The 16,426-nt window shown below is 36.6% G+C and overlaps 1 protein-coding gene across 2 annotated transcripts in view; it reads left to right on the forward strand.

The window, feature by feature from the left end:
• Positions 1 to 16,426, forward strand: part of vps50 (VPS50 subunit of EARP/GARPII complex) — a 115,570-nt gene that overhangs the window by 36,599 nt on the left and 62,545 nt on the right. For both annotated transcript variants that reach the window (XM_028461346.1, XM_028461347.1), the window contains exons 10-13: positions 1,569 to 1,611; positions 2,478 to 2,576; positions 4,428 to 4,568; positions 9,871 to 10,003. In XM_028461346.1, coding sequence (XP_028317147.1) covers positions 1,569 to 1,611; positions 2,478 to 2,576; positions 4,428 to 4,568; positions 9,871 to 10,003 — 416 coding nt within the window. The remainder of the gene's footprint in view (positions 1 to 1,568; positions 1,612 to 2,477; positions 2,577 to 4,427; positions 4,569 to 9,870; positions 10,004 to 16,426) is intronic.

Below are 16,426 nucleotides of genomic sequence, written 5' to 3' on the forward strand. Positions count from 1 at the left end.
GAGCCAGGAAAAGGGCCAAACTCGAGTTTTGAGTAATCTTGACATGGGCTAAATTGTGATGACGAGGCAACTTTGCTGGAGCATAGAAGGTTCAAGGTCTTTATAGAAGTAGAAAGAAAATGAAAGAAAAAGCTGTTAAATGTTGACAGGGTTATTGCACATTGACGTACGTATAGAGTAAATGCTGGCTGGAGCCAAATAATGACGCTTTTGCACAACGTTATTCCTGCATTCTGGGTCAGGTTGACCTGGGATTGCTCAGTGAGGTTTTAATTTACGCAAGGGTGTTTAAATTCTTGGTCAACACACACACACACACACACACACACACACACACACACACACACACGCACACGCACACGCACACGCACACGCACACACACACACACACACACACACACCTACTGCATTAGCGTTGATGTACAACCTTTTAAATTTGATATACATGCAATTAGATAACTATGCAGACTACCAAACCTGGTAGGTAGCAGGGTCGACCAACTTATACAACTTGTGCAGTGTTCGCACTTACACACTTAGGGCCTACGATTTTCCGTGATTGTGGGAAACAGATGGAAAAGATGGAATTCACCTCATGACACGGAAAAAGCAATCTAACTCCTGACAATCTGGGTCCCAACATGACACGTAAATGGCTCACATGCATGTTTTTGCACAATACCACGCATTTACATGCTATTTTTCCTCGGAAACGGGTGATTGAAATTGAATGTCTGACAAGTGTGACAAATATGTCCAATTCTGTCGAAAGTCCTGTTTAAAATCTACGTTAACTACGTGCAACAGTTGTGATCATGTTATCCTATGACTGAAAGCAGAGCTTCATCTGAAGGGTGTTTTTATTGTTTTGAGATGAAAAAGCGGTTCAGAATCTTATGATTGCATTCAAATCTGAAAAGGCTCTGGTACAAAGACAGCTTTTCCTATTGGTGTATTAGTTGAACTGGTGGTTATTTTACCTGGTGACACATCATGGCTGAAGCATCACAATCATACGTTTGCGCTGGGTTTCATGCAAAACTTGAGGGTGATTTCTCGTTGTGCGGTAATTAAAGGTTTCACAAATAATGTGTTGGGACCATATCACATATTCCCATGGTATTTTTTTGTTAAATGGTTGGCTGAGGGTCTAGCAGTGTGACTAATGTTGCTTTTGCATTATATTCCTGCGAGGTTTCAGCGTAACCATCCTGATTTTGTAAATCATCGGAAGCATTTAAAATGTAAAAGTAATAACAGTAGTTGACTCTATTAATCCTATTTAACATGTTTGATATGGATTTGTGAAGTTGAATAGCCAGTAAAGAAGGCTAAATAGAGAAAGATGATGAAACAAAAAAGTGGAAAGTGTTGCGGACATTATATGGAAATGTGTCAACCCTTAAATGGAATTTGAGAACTTTTGAAATGAAAGATCTGAGGCCTACACACTCAATGCTGCTTTAGTACAACCACTGCTTTATTTCAGGTTTAAATAACAAAAAAATGTTTGTGATTGTTTGAAATTTCAAGTTAACTTTATATTGTTGATAATCTTTGTTTTTCAGTGAGCTGAATTCCAAACTACAAGACACTCTGGAGCAAATAGAGGTACATGTTCCCCTGCTTTAGTTTTAATTTTATTATCTGAAATTGAGGCTAGCAAACCAAGATTTAGCAGTGTTTAGGATTGTAAATTATCTCTGTAATTTCCATTTGAATGAGGCAATCGTTACTTCATTTTGATTCTTGGATGCTTGGAATCCTTAATTTGAGTCTGCCAAATATTGACACACTCAGAAAGTCATTAATTTCAGTGCGTAACACAGTAAATTTCATCTCTTTTATCTCCGGCTGTGTCGTGATGTTTATGTGATAAATGGTATGCAAGGCAATTTTCTCTGCGCTGTTGTGGCTCTGCTTCAGTAGATCAGTTACTTACAGTTTTGTCTACACAGTACACAAATATGTGCATGAGCGCACAGGCGTGCACACACCCCAGCGCTACTGTGGGCTTGTTTATTTACCTGTCAGCGGGAGTTAGTGGAGGAACAAAGCAAAATCTACTAAAATCCTGAAAGTAAACACATGCGCCAGCAAAGAGACACAAATCAGATCTGATAAGATTCTTTGTACAGGTTAGTCACTGATGCACATTTCAGGCTTAAATGCATTAAAACTCTAGCTGCTGTCAGAGCTATACGCTTTAAAGACTGCTTCCAATAGATATTGTTTTCTTATTTCTTAGCTCGTTTTATCCTCTCAGTCAAAGACTCGTATGTAAACGTATAGATATTTCTTCTCACCCACGCCCTCTGACCCACCCTTTGCCTTTTCTGATGGCTTTAGATCTCTCTATATCCAAATCCCTGGTATTAACCATTGATAATCCTGCCTTTTCTTTTCTTTCTCTTCTTTTGTACCATTCTCTTTGGTGTCTTTTCTAAAAAATTTTTTACCCTATTTCCCATCTACAGGAGCAGCTTGATGTGGCCTTGTCTAAGACTTGCAAGCACTTTGATGTTTCTCACTATACCAAAGTCCAGCTCGCTTACTCGCTTCTGGGCAAAACTCAGGTCAGTGGTTAACCACCCTATTATAAAGGGTTTTGCATACCAATGATTGCTTATTTTATCATTTTTATCTTATTTGCACAATATTTTTTTTTTTATTGAAGCCTTTTCCCGTATCATTTTCTGAAAGGTGTCAATTCATTCATCAAATGTAATGCCTCACAGTGAAAACATTTTGGCAAATAATCAAAGTTAGATTTAATTGCACCATTCCCACGTCAGTTCTAGTTTTCCTTTGCAACAGAGTTTTTTTCTTTAATCCACGCAGTGCGTATTTCTCCTCAAAGTGAAGTATGCAGGGCCACAAGGTACCATTAATGTCTTTTTTTATAATCCCAAATTCCTCTTTTACTGTCAATCAAAAACTCTGCGCGTGACTAGCAATTCTCTAAAACAGTTGAAATGGTGAAAGTTTTTTTGCATTAAAAATGTATGTTTTTGTTAGCACTCCCTAAAGAAGGATTAAAAGATGATGACCAAATATTAATATAATATTGCCTGTTCATCACATGGACTGTGGCGATATCTCAGTCCTAAAAGCCATGAAAATGTAGCACAAACATTGTAGTTTGAAAGCAAATGAATTATGGAGTAGTCCAATTAATGTGACACTTCTTCCTAGAGGTTTAGTAGAACTACCAGAGGAAGAATGGATGGGGTGTTTGAATTGGTTTTGTGGCTACAGGGAGCCAAAATTGATGCAAGCATTATGTTGTGAGATCTCATGTAATGACCCTTCCCAATCTATAACCAAGAGCTTTCCCTTATACTCTGATTACCTCTTTCACTAAAATCTCAAAGGAGTTTTTAGGGTCTCCAAAGCTAGTTCAGCAAGTGAATTGCACTTTGCCATTTCTTTGTATTGGCACTTATTTCCAAATGGTTATTAATCACAATCCATATCAAAGCCCTTTGTCTCCTTTTTACTTCTGAGTTTGGTTCTAATATTTAAGCATATAGCATTGCTCACTAATCTAGGAGTACACAAAGTTAATGAACTTTTGGGGAATTAACTAATGTGTCAACACTAAAGCTTATTTGTCAATGTACAATGCTGTAAGATGTGTGATCTCCCTGTACAAACAAGCTTTAAAAGTGCTTGATAAAAAGCCCATGATGTGGCACTATTGCAAAATTCAAGAGAAGCATAATCTTTTAAGTTTTGAAAATTTTAAGAAGTACTCTTTTGTGAAATTTGTTTTTAAATGTGTCAACAACCTTGCTCCCGATATCGCTGCAGGGATGATTGAAAAATGTGCAGCTCACGGGATCGTCACTAGGGGCGCTGTCAGTGGAGACTGCAGACCAGCCAGATGCGAAAGAGATTTTGGACAGACAGCATTCGCAGTACAAGGGCCACAGATCTGGAACACTTTACCTGCTGATCTGAAAACTTTAACAGACCTGCACGAGTTTAAAATTAAAGTTAAACAATGGCTCAAACTGAATCAAACTTGTGGACACAACAGACGTGTATAATATTTTATTGCCTTTTGTAATTTGTATTATTTGTAAGGATTTATGTAAATGTGTTATGTATTTTTATGTCTTAGGGACCAGGTCTGCGAATTAGCTGTTAGCTATATGACCTATGAATATGGCATCGGTTACTTGTAACAATGCTTCTTGTTCTGTCCCTATCAAATAAACATATATATATATAAATATATATATATATATATATATATATATATATATATATATATATATATATATATATATATATATATATATATATATATATATATATATATATATATATATATATATATATGAACGTAACGCATCAAGATTTTTGCATTCTTGATGACACACCAATGCATCTTGACCATGTATTTTTGGCTCCCCCTTCAGACTGCCATGGACCAGCTGCACATGCACTTCACCCAGGCCATCCACAACACAGTGTTCCAGGTGGTACTGGGTTATGTGGAGCTGTGTGCTGGCAATGCCGATACCAAGTTCCAGAAGATGCAGTACAAGGACCTGTGCACGGTAAGACGAGAGCTGTAGTGCCAGTTTTGTCATTGTATATACTTGTAACTTAATGTTGAGCAGACAAACGCATGCATACTTCCTTAAAACACTCCCCCATATTTCTTATTTCTGAATCCAAGTACCCACTTTCACGAACTACAACCTTTTGCTTAGAAAACTATTTAAAAACAACTATAGAACATAATGATGGAATGAATGAGTGATAACACACGTTTTAAAGAATCTAACTTTGTAAATAAGTGGAAAGAAACAGCATTTAGTGCAGTGGTTCACAACCTTTTTTCAAGAATTAACCAAGAATTTTTGGCAACCCCACTAGAATTAGTTTTTGATCTTTTTTTTCTAGATTTATATTTCACAAAGTGAACTTATAGTAATACAGTTGTTTAAGATTGTGTGTCTTAATATTAAAAAAAAAGAATAATAATTTGAAAAAATTCTAAAATCTATTTTAATTTTTCAGAAATTTCAGACAAACCCAAAATTGAAAAACACTGATTTAATGCTCCAGAATAGATTTTATTTCTATAGTTTTTATCATTTCCTTTCAAGACTGACACTTTATTTGTTATCTTTCTACACAATATCGTACCCTAAGTGGTACACTAACCCCATTTGAGAAACACTGTTCGAGCTGAGCTAAAATGTTCTTTTGTGGCAAAATTTTAAACTGACAAAAGGGCTGCAATATTGTAAGAGAATAAAGAAAACATTGGTATTGTTCCAACATTGTGTAATGCAGACCTGCCTCTATATTATTCACTGTGTGCTATTCCCACTGAGTCTTGTTTTTGCTCATTACCTCATCATGATCCCTTTAATTTAATGTCCCCCATGGTTAATTATTATTTCAACATCATGAGTTGGTGGGGCATCAGGAACCACAGTTTAATATTAGCAGCTAACAATAAGAATGCAGAATTGATTGTTTTCTCTTTTATAGGTATATGGCACAATGCATGTTTATTTCTGCTTATAACAGCATCCTACAAGCAGAATTTCCTACTTTCCCTTTTTTTTTGTAAGCTTTATCCCCGTTAAATAATTTCTTATAAAAACTTTGGTGTTTTAAAGAAACTCCAAAGTTCCCACAATAAATAAAGGTTAAGAAAGTGTTACAGTGGCATGAGAATTTCTAGACCTGTCGTCTAGTTATGGGATGTCTAATATTCAAGGGAAATGGAGGCACTCAAAAAGGTCAGCTCTGATTGAGGAAGGGTCTTATTAATTTTACATCATCATCTCATCATTATTGGATACCTTCCTCCTCATCAGCTCCCGACCTGTCTGACTTTTCTCAGGATACGAACCCAAAAGTTCACCCTCTAATTGATTGGTGGTCCTTATTTGAGGGGAGGAAGGTCTAAAGGTTGTGCTGTAGTGTGTACCGCACTAACCACATGTTAGTAATTGAGTCAGCGTTATATTTGTACTCGGTGGACCACAGTCACTGTAGTAAAAGTGTGTGCATCTATTTAATGGGATTTCTGTGAACTGCATTGACCTCTAAAACTGTGCATGCATTGCTTCTTTGCTCTATGATCTGTTTTCACATTTCAGCACAGCTTTTATGTTTAGCATTTTCTTAATTAAAAGCGAGCGTGGGCTGCGTTTCAAAGCTTAGCTACAGTTGCTCATTTTTCTCATTTTTACATTGAAATGCTTGGATAGTTGTATTTACAGTTGAATACTGTTTAAGGACACATACACAGATTTCTGTGTCGTGTCTTGTGTTTTTAATGATCTTACCAACTGCACATTCGACTAAACCCCTGATGGAGGCGTTTGTATAAATGTAGGTAACTGAATGTTTGTGACTCTTTTTCTGAATGTTTGCCTTTGTTTTCATGCCTTATACACAAACTCCTGCACCAGGAAAGTGGTGACTCAGTGTTTTTATCACACCTTGCTGACTCAGCGTGAGTGTGTAATGACTGTTAAATGTTTAAAGAAGATGATACGGCTTTTCTTATTGTTCTTGATGCAAAAGTCACCGTTTTTATTTTAGGTGGAGGTGAAGGTTGCTTTCTTTCATGTAGTGATAATTTGAACATACTCATATCACGATTGACTTTTATATACCAGTTGCTTGGCAACCGGCTGCCACATCACAGTTGGCTAGCTGCAACAAGGGAATGTTGATGGTAAATAAATGCATTTGACTAAAGATTATTTATTAGTTACCTGTTTGACTGTTGCTCAGAGAGTTTTTTGGCAATTAAAGTTACATCAATATCAAAACACTTGGGCTTAGTTTTTCTTTTATTGCTGGATATGGAAATTATTATTACCCTTACAATTGTAGCCATGAAAGGAGCCACTTTAACTAATTAATGCTGTGCAACATATTAGTGGAAGTTGATCAAACATGGTTTGCTTTTTAACAATTCAGACCTGCAGCTAAATTTAATAGATTCTGTTTTGTCTTTGTTTTGTTTTTTTACAGAAAGATTGTTTTAAGGAAATACTACTAGGTATACAGTACTTCTTGGGTTTTTTTCAGTCCACTAAAACTATAGGAAAGCTTTGGTGAACAAAAATGTCATATTTACTTTTGTACCGAGCAGTGTGGTATTAAACCAAGCTGGAATTAAAACATCCAGAATAACAGGATGACACCTGGCTTAGCCAAGCCCTCTCTGACTACAGTTTAACTAAACTCGAAGCAGCTGCCACTCAGAGAAGTGAGGACACAGACGCCCTAGGTTTATCTCTGAGTGAACAGCCAATAGAAACAAATGTTGAAATAAAGAGGATGTGACATCACCTTTTACTGAGCAGCGAGAAGAGGGATAAAGGGGACTAACACAATGATTAAGCTTAAGAAGTTTCTTGTGGTTTTAACATTTTCAAAACTGAAAGTGGTTGAAGTTGGTGTTCTTCTGTAAATGTATCAGATCCATATTTGTTTGCTGAGTAGTTACCTGCCAGCCAAAGATAAATGACGTATATTTTTCATTAGACCTAAAAGCGTTTCGATATCAGCACTAAACAACATGTGCACAGAGGCAGCGCGATACGTTCTGCTGATGAAGAATAGGACATTTTTTCCACTAAAGTACATTTTAATATGCACATCTGTGCAGCCTGCTTACTGGGCTTCTCTGAGAAATCAGAAGTTAATTAAATATTATAATTAATTAATACACTAATGATTACTAATTTATGGATTACTCAACACCCCTCCTCCACCCGTGGTATTGGGGAAAAATATTCTGCTGTGCATTTACTGAAAATCTAATCCCTCATTTATCATCGTTACTGTTCGGAACACAATTTATATATTAATAAAATATATTTATTAAAAAATTGTTACTTGGAGAAAAAAAACTGCAAAGTGTCTTTGAGTTCTATAACAATATTTCTGACATAAATGTGTTTTTATTAAAATAATTATTCTATTGTTCTCTATTCTATTTTATTCTATAAACACATCTGGGATGTCAGGATTAGCCTGGCTAAATCCCTTATCTACGTTTGAGGAATGTCCGATGTCTGCAAGCCCAGTTTTGAGCTAAAAGTATTGGCTTGAGTCAAGTATTTTTTTGGAGTCCAGTGTGTCCCTTCAATGGGCCTGTACTACGACGCTGGTTAACTTCTTACTGGGGTAAATCACCATGGTAACTCACAATGAATGGCTAACCTGGTTGAGAGCAGGATGCATTCTGAATAACACATCAGCGAATATAAAAGCACCGCCACCTGACCAATCAGTTCTCTTAGAAATGACCTGCCCAAGAATCATCCTCTGTGCACGTTGCTGCGTGAAGCATTGCTGCTACCGACTTCCTGCATTGTACCAACAGAAATAAAATCAAGGCATTCTGTTAACCTGCACTTGTAAAAGCTGTACGAGCACCTTGATTTGTAGTTTATGGAATTAATGTTGTTGTTCTAAAAATAAATAAATAAAACTGTTGCTCTGCCTGGTCGCAGATCTATGTTTTCCAATTTCTATCCACCTTCTGCTTCAGAGTTAAAAAAACAAGAAAATAATATTGTTTTCATGTGATTACTTGCCAAAGTTGTTTTCTTCTGCAAACCTACATTATGCAGCGGTTATGTTTTTTCTTACATTACATAAAGGAATGTGTGCAATTATAACAAAGCTGTCTTCTTTAACGTGGCATTAAAGTTTTTTGCCATTATTACCGTGACCGTCCCTCTTCCTTAAGTGAGATAAAGCTTCAGAAACATTGTTATGGTTTGTTCCAGTCCAGCTTTAGCTCTGCAGTGATGTGAGATACTGTATTATCTCAGGTTCAATAACCTCATACTTTTGTTAAATAGATTTGATTTAGATTGTGTGTTTTGTTTTGTTTTTTATCAGTGTGTCATGGTGGGTCCCAAAGCCAAACAAGTCAATAACTACTGCCTTATTTCTTTTATATCTTTTTACCTTTCTTTTGTTTCTTTTAATGTTTCAGTGTTGTCGAGTGTAGGATAGCATGTCTTTGGCACTTAACAAGTGTATGTATGTACACGTATGTGTAGTAGAATGGGTGATATGTTTGATGTTTTGAAGGGTTCTATAAATAATGTCTGATTTCAAGGTATTAGTTATCACAAGCTTTGGTCATTTTTTTTTTTTTTTTTCAATTCCTGCTCCGTGCGTTGTGTTTGGTTTATTCATCCTTCATTAGGTTGCCACCATCAGTGCGATGGTCAGCGATAAATGTCCCTTCTGATTTGAACGCTCGTTTTCCTGCTCCTAATTTGTGTGTCTCTGTTGACAAACCAATATTATTTGAGGTCAAAATAAGCCTAAAGTGTGTGTGTGGTTATTTTTCTGTTGACCCAAAGCTTAGTTTATTGCACTGCTGTTCAGGCTGGTCATTTCTTCTTTATATTTATCGATATGACAAACATCAAATTAGACGAGAGCGAATGTGCTATTATCAACCCACAGACTGCTGCTCAACATTCACTTGTATTATCATATTATACTTGTATCAGACTTCTCTAAAACAAACGTATTCATCTCAGAAACCAGTAACGTATTATACATATACTATATATATATATATGTTTGGAACCTTCTTGAATCGGGACATAAGGGAGATTTTAAAGTGTTCATCCTCAGTAAAGTCTTACGTCAGACGAAATGTTTTATTGTGGAAAAGTCTTTGTTTTCCAACTCTGTTCTTGTATATTGAATTTTAGTAACTTAATTATCTGAGGACATTTCAGAAACTGTGCACTGTAATTGTTGATAAATCTGTAATTCGCTTATTTTCAGGAATGCCTCCCAAAATCTTCTACAAAAACCCCAACTGACCTTTTTATTTTTATTTATCAGCATATTACCTTGGACAGCTACATTCCCTGCCTGACAGACCTGTGCAAAGCACTGTGGGAGGTGATGCTAAGCTACCACAGCACAATGCAGTGGCACGAGAAGCACGACAAGCAAGAGGCAACATCTGCTCAAGGTAGGAGTTTTCCCCTTTGTAAAAAAAAAATAAAAGAAAAAGCCCTGGTTCTGAATGTATTACCTTGGAGCAACATCACTGTTCTTTCCCCCAATGATCTTCCTCTACGCAGCGTGAAGTTACTCAATTCCCTCTTAAAGTAATTTATATACTAAGTCGGAAAAACAAGAAGCTTAAACAGCCTGTCACATGCTTCAGGTCCAGCTGGAAGGAACCAGTTATGCACACAACAGTTTGGAGAATAAAATGGAGTTTTTCTTTTCTCACTCTTCCAGGCTTGCTTGTCTTTTTCTGCTCTGTCATATCCATATGGAGCAGGCATAGGCAAATCGTGGCCCGGGGGCCACATGCGGCCCTCGCTCTCATTTTGAGTGGCCCCCAAAGCAAAAGCACAAAATGACTTTATAAAATTACAGAAATATACCGTAGACAGAGGAAATAAACGGCACCAAAACAAAAAAACTCTAAATGAACTTTTTTTACACAACGATAACAAAAACACAGAAAAAAAAATTGCACAAAAAATGGCTCCAAAATGACAACAAATTGGCTCATAACACACAAAACAACCAAAGAAATGAAATGAGATGAAAATACGCAAAATGACTTCAAAAACACAGAAAGCGACAGTGCAAACACTCAAGACAACAACGGAAAGCCCAAAACGAGAGATAAATACGCAGAACGTTCAAAAGCACATGAAATGACAACATAAAATCATTGTTCTTGCCTGTAATAATGCTCTGATTGGTCTTTATTAACGTTTCATGTCAGCATTTAGAACAATGTGGCCCTCTGATCAGACAGTCAACCTTTTTTGGCCCTGCTGTAATAAAAGTTGCCCACCTCTGATATAGAGCAAGATCATCAGCTTTGCAGCTTTGTGAAAGACTGAATCACAAGTATCAACCATTCTAGAATCGTAGCAGCTAATGGTTACAAGCAGTGAATATTCGAGGCTGAGCAAAATATTCACATCTAATTGCCGTGTTTTAATCTCCACTGTGCTTGGTGATAAAAATCAAGAGCTCTGTATTATCATAGTGTTGTTGTTTCTGCATTAATTTTGCAGAATTGTTTGGTTAAAGTAACCTGGATGTCCTTTATTATGTAAATGTATATTCTTTGTCAACAGTACTTAATATTTGTTTTACAGTTAATCCAACATAGTTTTGTGTTTTGAAGGCTAAAGGCAGTGAAGCATGGTACGATGTATGGAAATCTGTCATGTGTGACATTGAGCTTATGTTTCATATTCATTCTAGCTGGAGTAGGTACTGATGCTGCTTTCTGAAACAAACAAGGTCAATTGAAACCCCAATTATTTTGTATATGTTACCTATACTGATGGTCCCAGTGACGTTTTAATTGAGTTGCCTGTAGTTTTATTAGACCTAATAAAGCAAGGCAAGTCAGTCTGACTCCATTATTGGTTTAATTGTTCCCTAAATATACACTTGTTTTATTGTTCACCTGCTTGTTATTGCATGTTGCTATTCATCTAATCACCTGGTGCTGAAGTTCCGCAGCATCCTCTGACTGATGCTGGTACTTAGCATTGTAATTAAAGGGGCCTTTAATGTGGTGGTTACAGGCCTGGACTTGATTTATTTATGTATTAATTGTTACCATATTAAGAGTTACCGTACAAAAGAAAATATTCACTAAACAGAACCGCCAAGGAGAATGACTGTTTAAAGGTAATAGAACATCTCGCAGCAGATGGAATATTTTGGTAATGGGTTCTATTGATTATTCCATAGATTAATGGATTAATTGGATACAGTATACCACTGCCTAAATAAAGTTTAAATATATATATGCAACAGTAAATTAGATTGATTACTTAATAATACAAACCAATTTGCTTTGTTTTTAAGAAAAAATTACATTTAATACATACATTTGCAAAGTAGGAAAAAAATGCATTTTTAAATCAAAGTTAAAGGTACTCTTTATTCCCTACTGTGTATGATTGAGAGGAAGATTTTTGGTCATGTTGATGATGTAATGTGTTTGTTGATGATTTTAAATGATTTTACTGATGAGTTAAAAACATTTTTTCGATGTTCTTATAGTTTTTAAGCTGTTAAATGTTTTCTGTTGCACTTTTTGATCATGTAAAGCACACTGAGTTGCCTTGTGTATGAAATGTGCTATACAAATAAATTTGCCTTGCCATTGTTCACCTTTTTATGACCATATTGTACTCATCTCCTGATGCCACATTGAGGTCACAGCTCACCTGTCAAACACAGCCATTAGATGTCATTTCAGATGTTTGTGAAAGTTCAAAAAAGCTGATGTTCATGCAGCAGCTGCACCTTCTTAATTCAATATCATAACTGAAAGAAAGTTCTAGTGGCAAAAGATGGCCCAACCTCAAACCAGGGATGTGTACCTAATAAAGTGGCCAGTGGGTGTAGATTTATCTGTGCCCTTTCGGCCTTGTTTTGCTCATGACCTAAAAAAATGCGAATGGGACACTTTTGATGATGAATACATGCTCATTTCCATTTTCCGTACTGTACAGAATTGATCAGCTGAATGGATGAGGGCACAGAGGATGTCCTGAATGGTCGCTGACATGCTAAGTTGTCACGATCTTTCATTAGAAGCCTTTGTCCTCAGTGAGGAAAGGACACACACTGTCCTCTTTACATGAGACATCCATCAATCCCTCCCGTTTGATTGACTGTGACCTATGTCCTCTTAGGAAAACGTGATGTCCTTGACCCTGACTTTGTCCCAGATTTCACCTTCAAGGGTATCCGTCTGAGTTGGGATTTACTGCACTGTATTACATTTGTCTCATTTTCCAAAGTGCGTACTGTGGTGACTGTGACCTCCATCTTTCAAGCAAAACCATCAGAGTTAGTGGGCCTCATTAAATGTCGCTTCATCCCTTTCCTCACGCACATTACCCCTTACTCTGATGCAACAAACTGTGTTCCACCATATAAGAGAGTCAGTAATGCACAAAACAAGGTTGTGCACTATGAAGTATGCTGTTTAAAGAATTGGCTTGAATAATGCAGCAATATGTTGGAAAGTATAGAGGCTGATTTTTGCAATGGCTCCCTATAGCGTTCAAAAATATTGAAATAAATAATTATTTTCTTACAGAGGGTGTTAATCACTAAAACACTAACACTAAACACTAAATAAAATCATGATAAAATGATTTGTCAACCTACAAATAAATCACATTGTGCAATAGCTCAGCCACCTTCCTACTTCACCTCCTGAAACATCTACAGACCATCAACTTTCCTTGCACCTTTGGTTAACCTTAAATTTTAAATCCCTGGTAAGATAACTAAATCAACTAAAAGACTATTCTGGAAGTAAATATACATTTTAATTGTGTGGGAACAGATTCATTAAACTGCCAACATCGTCGGCTAAATATGCATGCTTGAGATGTGGCAAGAAATGAGCAATTAGCTAATTCAAGTTAATTTTTGTGTAGCCATTCAAATACATTATCTAAAAGAAATATTCTTTACATACTGTTATCTGATATAATTTTAACTGTATAGAATTTTATACACTATGTTGTCTTCATTAAAAAGGTATTTTTTCGGCTCCGGAATGACTTTAATCGATTGTGAGATTAGGCAAAATGGCTCTTTTGAGAGTAAAGGTTGCAAACCCCTGTTTTAAGGGAAAGTTGGCCTTTACACTAGAATGAAGCTACACTGCAGAGCCAGGGTTATTGAACTAATGTATTTTAAAATGTTTTTTTTTCCTTTAACTAGTTATTAATGGACACAGCTATTCTCAGAAGCAGCAATAGTCATTCACGTGTAAGCGTTTCCATTCTGTTTCAACTTAGTTGCTCTTACAGGTTCCTTAGCTAAAGATACTGCTCTGTAAACACATTGCGCCTCATTTATCAACCTTGTGGGGAAACAGGTGCAAATTTGAGTGCACATTTGGTTGTACAACAGGACTCGTGATTTATTAAAAACATCAATATCTGACCAATTCCATTGTACAAATGATCAGGTGTTGATAAATCCTGCAGCTGAAATTGATCATCGCTAACATGTTATTCTGTTAAATATTCCTGGTTCAGAGGCCCCGCCCACTGAGGTCAAACAAACACAGGCAAGAAAAACGTTTCCAAGATGTAAATTGCCATCCTCACATCTGAGGTGAAGCAAAACAAAATTGTGCTTTTTGACAGAGCGAAACTGGAATTAAAGGAGTTCATAAGGTGAAAGAGGATCAACTACCAAGCAAGTGAGGTCTGCCCCCTTGTATGCACTGCGAACAAACCTCATAGCACAGATCCTGGAGAGACATGGAAATATGCCGTTAATATCAGTCTCGGTTGTCTGCATGCTTGAGGCAATAAATAAAACATTATAATAAGTTCACGAAACCCTTGAAAAAACCCTAAATACAACTAAACACTGTGTTTATTATACCTTTAGCCAGTTTCACCTATACTCTGTGCGTGTGTGCATGGTATTCCATAGAAGGAAAACAAAAACAGATGTCATTAATAGCGTGGGCTGTTTTGAAATTCAAAACACTTTAAAACAACACTTTTGTGGACAGGTGTTTTACGAGCTGAATCAACTGCAAACTAGGCCTGGGCAATATATAAAAAAATTGAGATATATCTCAATTTCTGTTTTGACGATATGGATATCGCTGATATCGATATATTTTTATTTTATGCTGACTTTTTATGTAAGTGATAATTTTAGGAGTTACTGCTTTTACTACTTTTCAGAAAAGCATGAAAAGCACAGCTAGGTGGATTTTAGAGTGCGTCCTAACCCAGATCTACCCCTAAACAAGACATTACAGAACTCACTCAAACGTGCTGTCCCTTATTGGAGAAAAAGACAAAAGTGGCAAATATTGTGCAGCTGTTTGTTATCAATAAATGTGCCTGTGTGGAATTTTGCAGCAGCAAATTTGACCCAGAATTGTCTTTCTGGTAAGACTTTGAGTTAAAAATATTGAGATTTATATTGTATATTGCCATTTTGAGAAAAGATATTGATAATAATTTTGCTCTATATCGTCCAGCCCTAACACAGACTGCATGAAAACAGGAGAGGTACCAAAAAACTGATGAAACCAACATTCTAAGCCCAACACTGTCCATACAGCAACTGGCATGATTATATTTTTTCAACATTTTGTTTTTGTCTGTTTGCAGGGTTAGGTCAAATGAACAAAGACAAAAATGTAACCAAAGATAGACCTTATGCCATGGAAGATTCCATTACATTTTAAAGGGGATCCAGATCAATATACTGTACAAACTAATAACAAATCAGTTTTTTTTTTTTAATCCCTGTCTTTCATCATCACACAGAAGATTGCTTGTGAGAATGACTTTGTTTTGCTCCTCAGAGTATTTGTCACCCCATTCAGAAAGCCCGATTCATTGGTGCGGCTCTAAAAATCCCTGTCCTACTTCTGCCATTTAAATTTTCAATTTATTACGTTTTGTAAACGTAAGCCATGCTTCATTGCACATCTTGATAAACAATTTATCAACTTTTTTTTGCAATGATTGTTTTAAAATCCATATTAAAGAGTCATTTAGGGAATTGCAGACACAGTTTACCATAAATCCCTTTCACAGTCTGCAGCTTGGCACTTCCAATTTTTATTTGTATTAACCTTATTGATCCTCTCTTAGGGGAATTTTTCAGATGACCACACATGATGCGTTAACTGTGCAAAAGAAAAGTAAGATATTAAATCTGATTTACCACAATAATTATATTCACGTCTATATTGCTCTTGTTAAAACATTTAGGGCTCTAGTCTCCCATGCGCGTAAGTCCAAAAAGCCGCACAGTGGCGCTGTTTTTGGCTGCGGGCTATTCTCCCCCTGTACTTAAGTCAGTCGCTGCGCACCTTCATCCCAGTTACGCACTGTGGGCTGAGCGTCCCTGAAATGTGGGTGTTCTCATTCAAATCTGCCCTAGTGCGCATTCTTCGGTGTGCGTAAGTCCTTTTCCTCTTACGCGCTTCTAACCCTGGAATAAGTGCAGCGCCCCGATAAGGTGAAACATCATATTGCACTAGAAATATGGACTTAGTTACATTTGAAGCCACACGGACTCGTGCGTCGTGCAGCAGCAGCTGTGATCACTCAGCTGCTGCTGTGTGATTAATTAAAACTCTGACAGACGCAGATTTCTGTCGACGTTGGTCACAATGATTCAACTATTTTCATACTGTGTCCAACGTAAAGTCACAGTTTGATCCACTACAGAGTGAAACAAGCTGTCATAAGGATGAGGATGGACCACAAACTGTCCTCACACATATTTTAATGAGGCTCAGCTCAGGTCACTTTAAACAATTGGTTTTTAAAACTGTGTATTATGGAAGTTCTGTTTCACTGCTCTGATAAAATGATAGTTTATCTGATCTGAATTTTCC

This window comes from Gouania willdenowi, chromosome 11 (genome assembly GCF_900634775.1).
Source record: "Gouania willdenowi chromosome 11, fGouWil2.1, whole genome shotgun sequence".
Lineage (NCBI taxonomy): Eukaryota > Metazoa > Chordata > Actinopteri > Blenniiformes > Gobiesocidae > Gouania > Gouania willdenowi.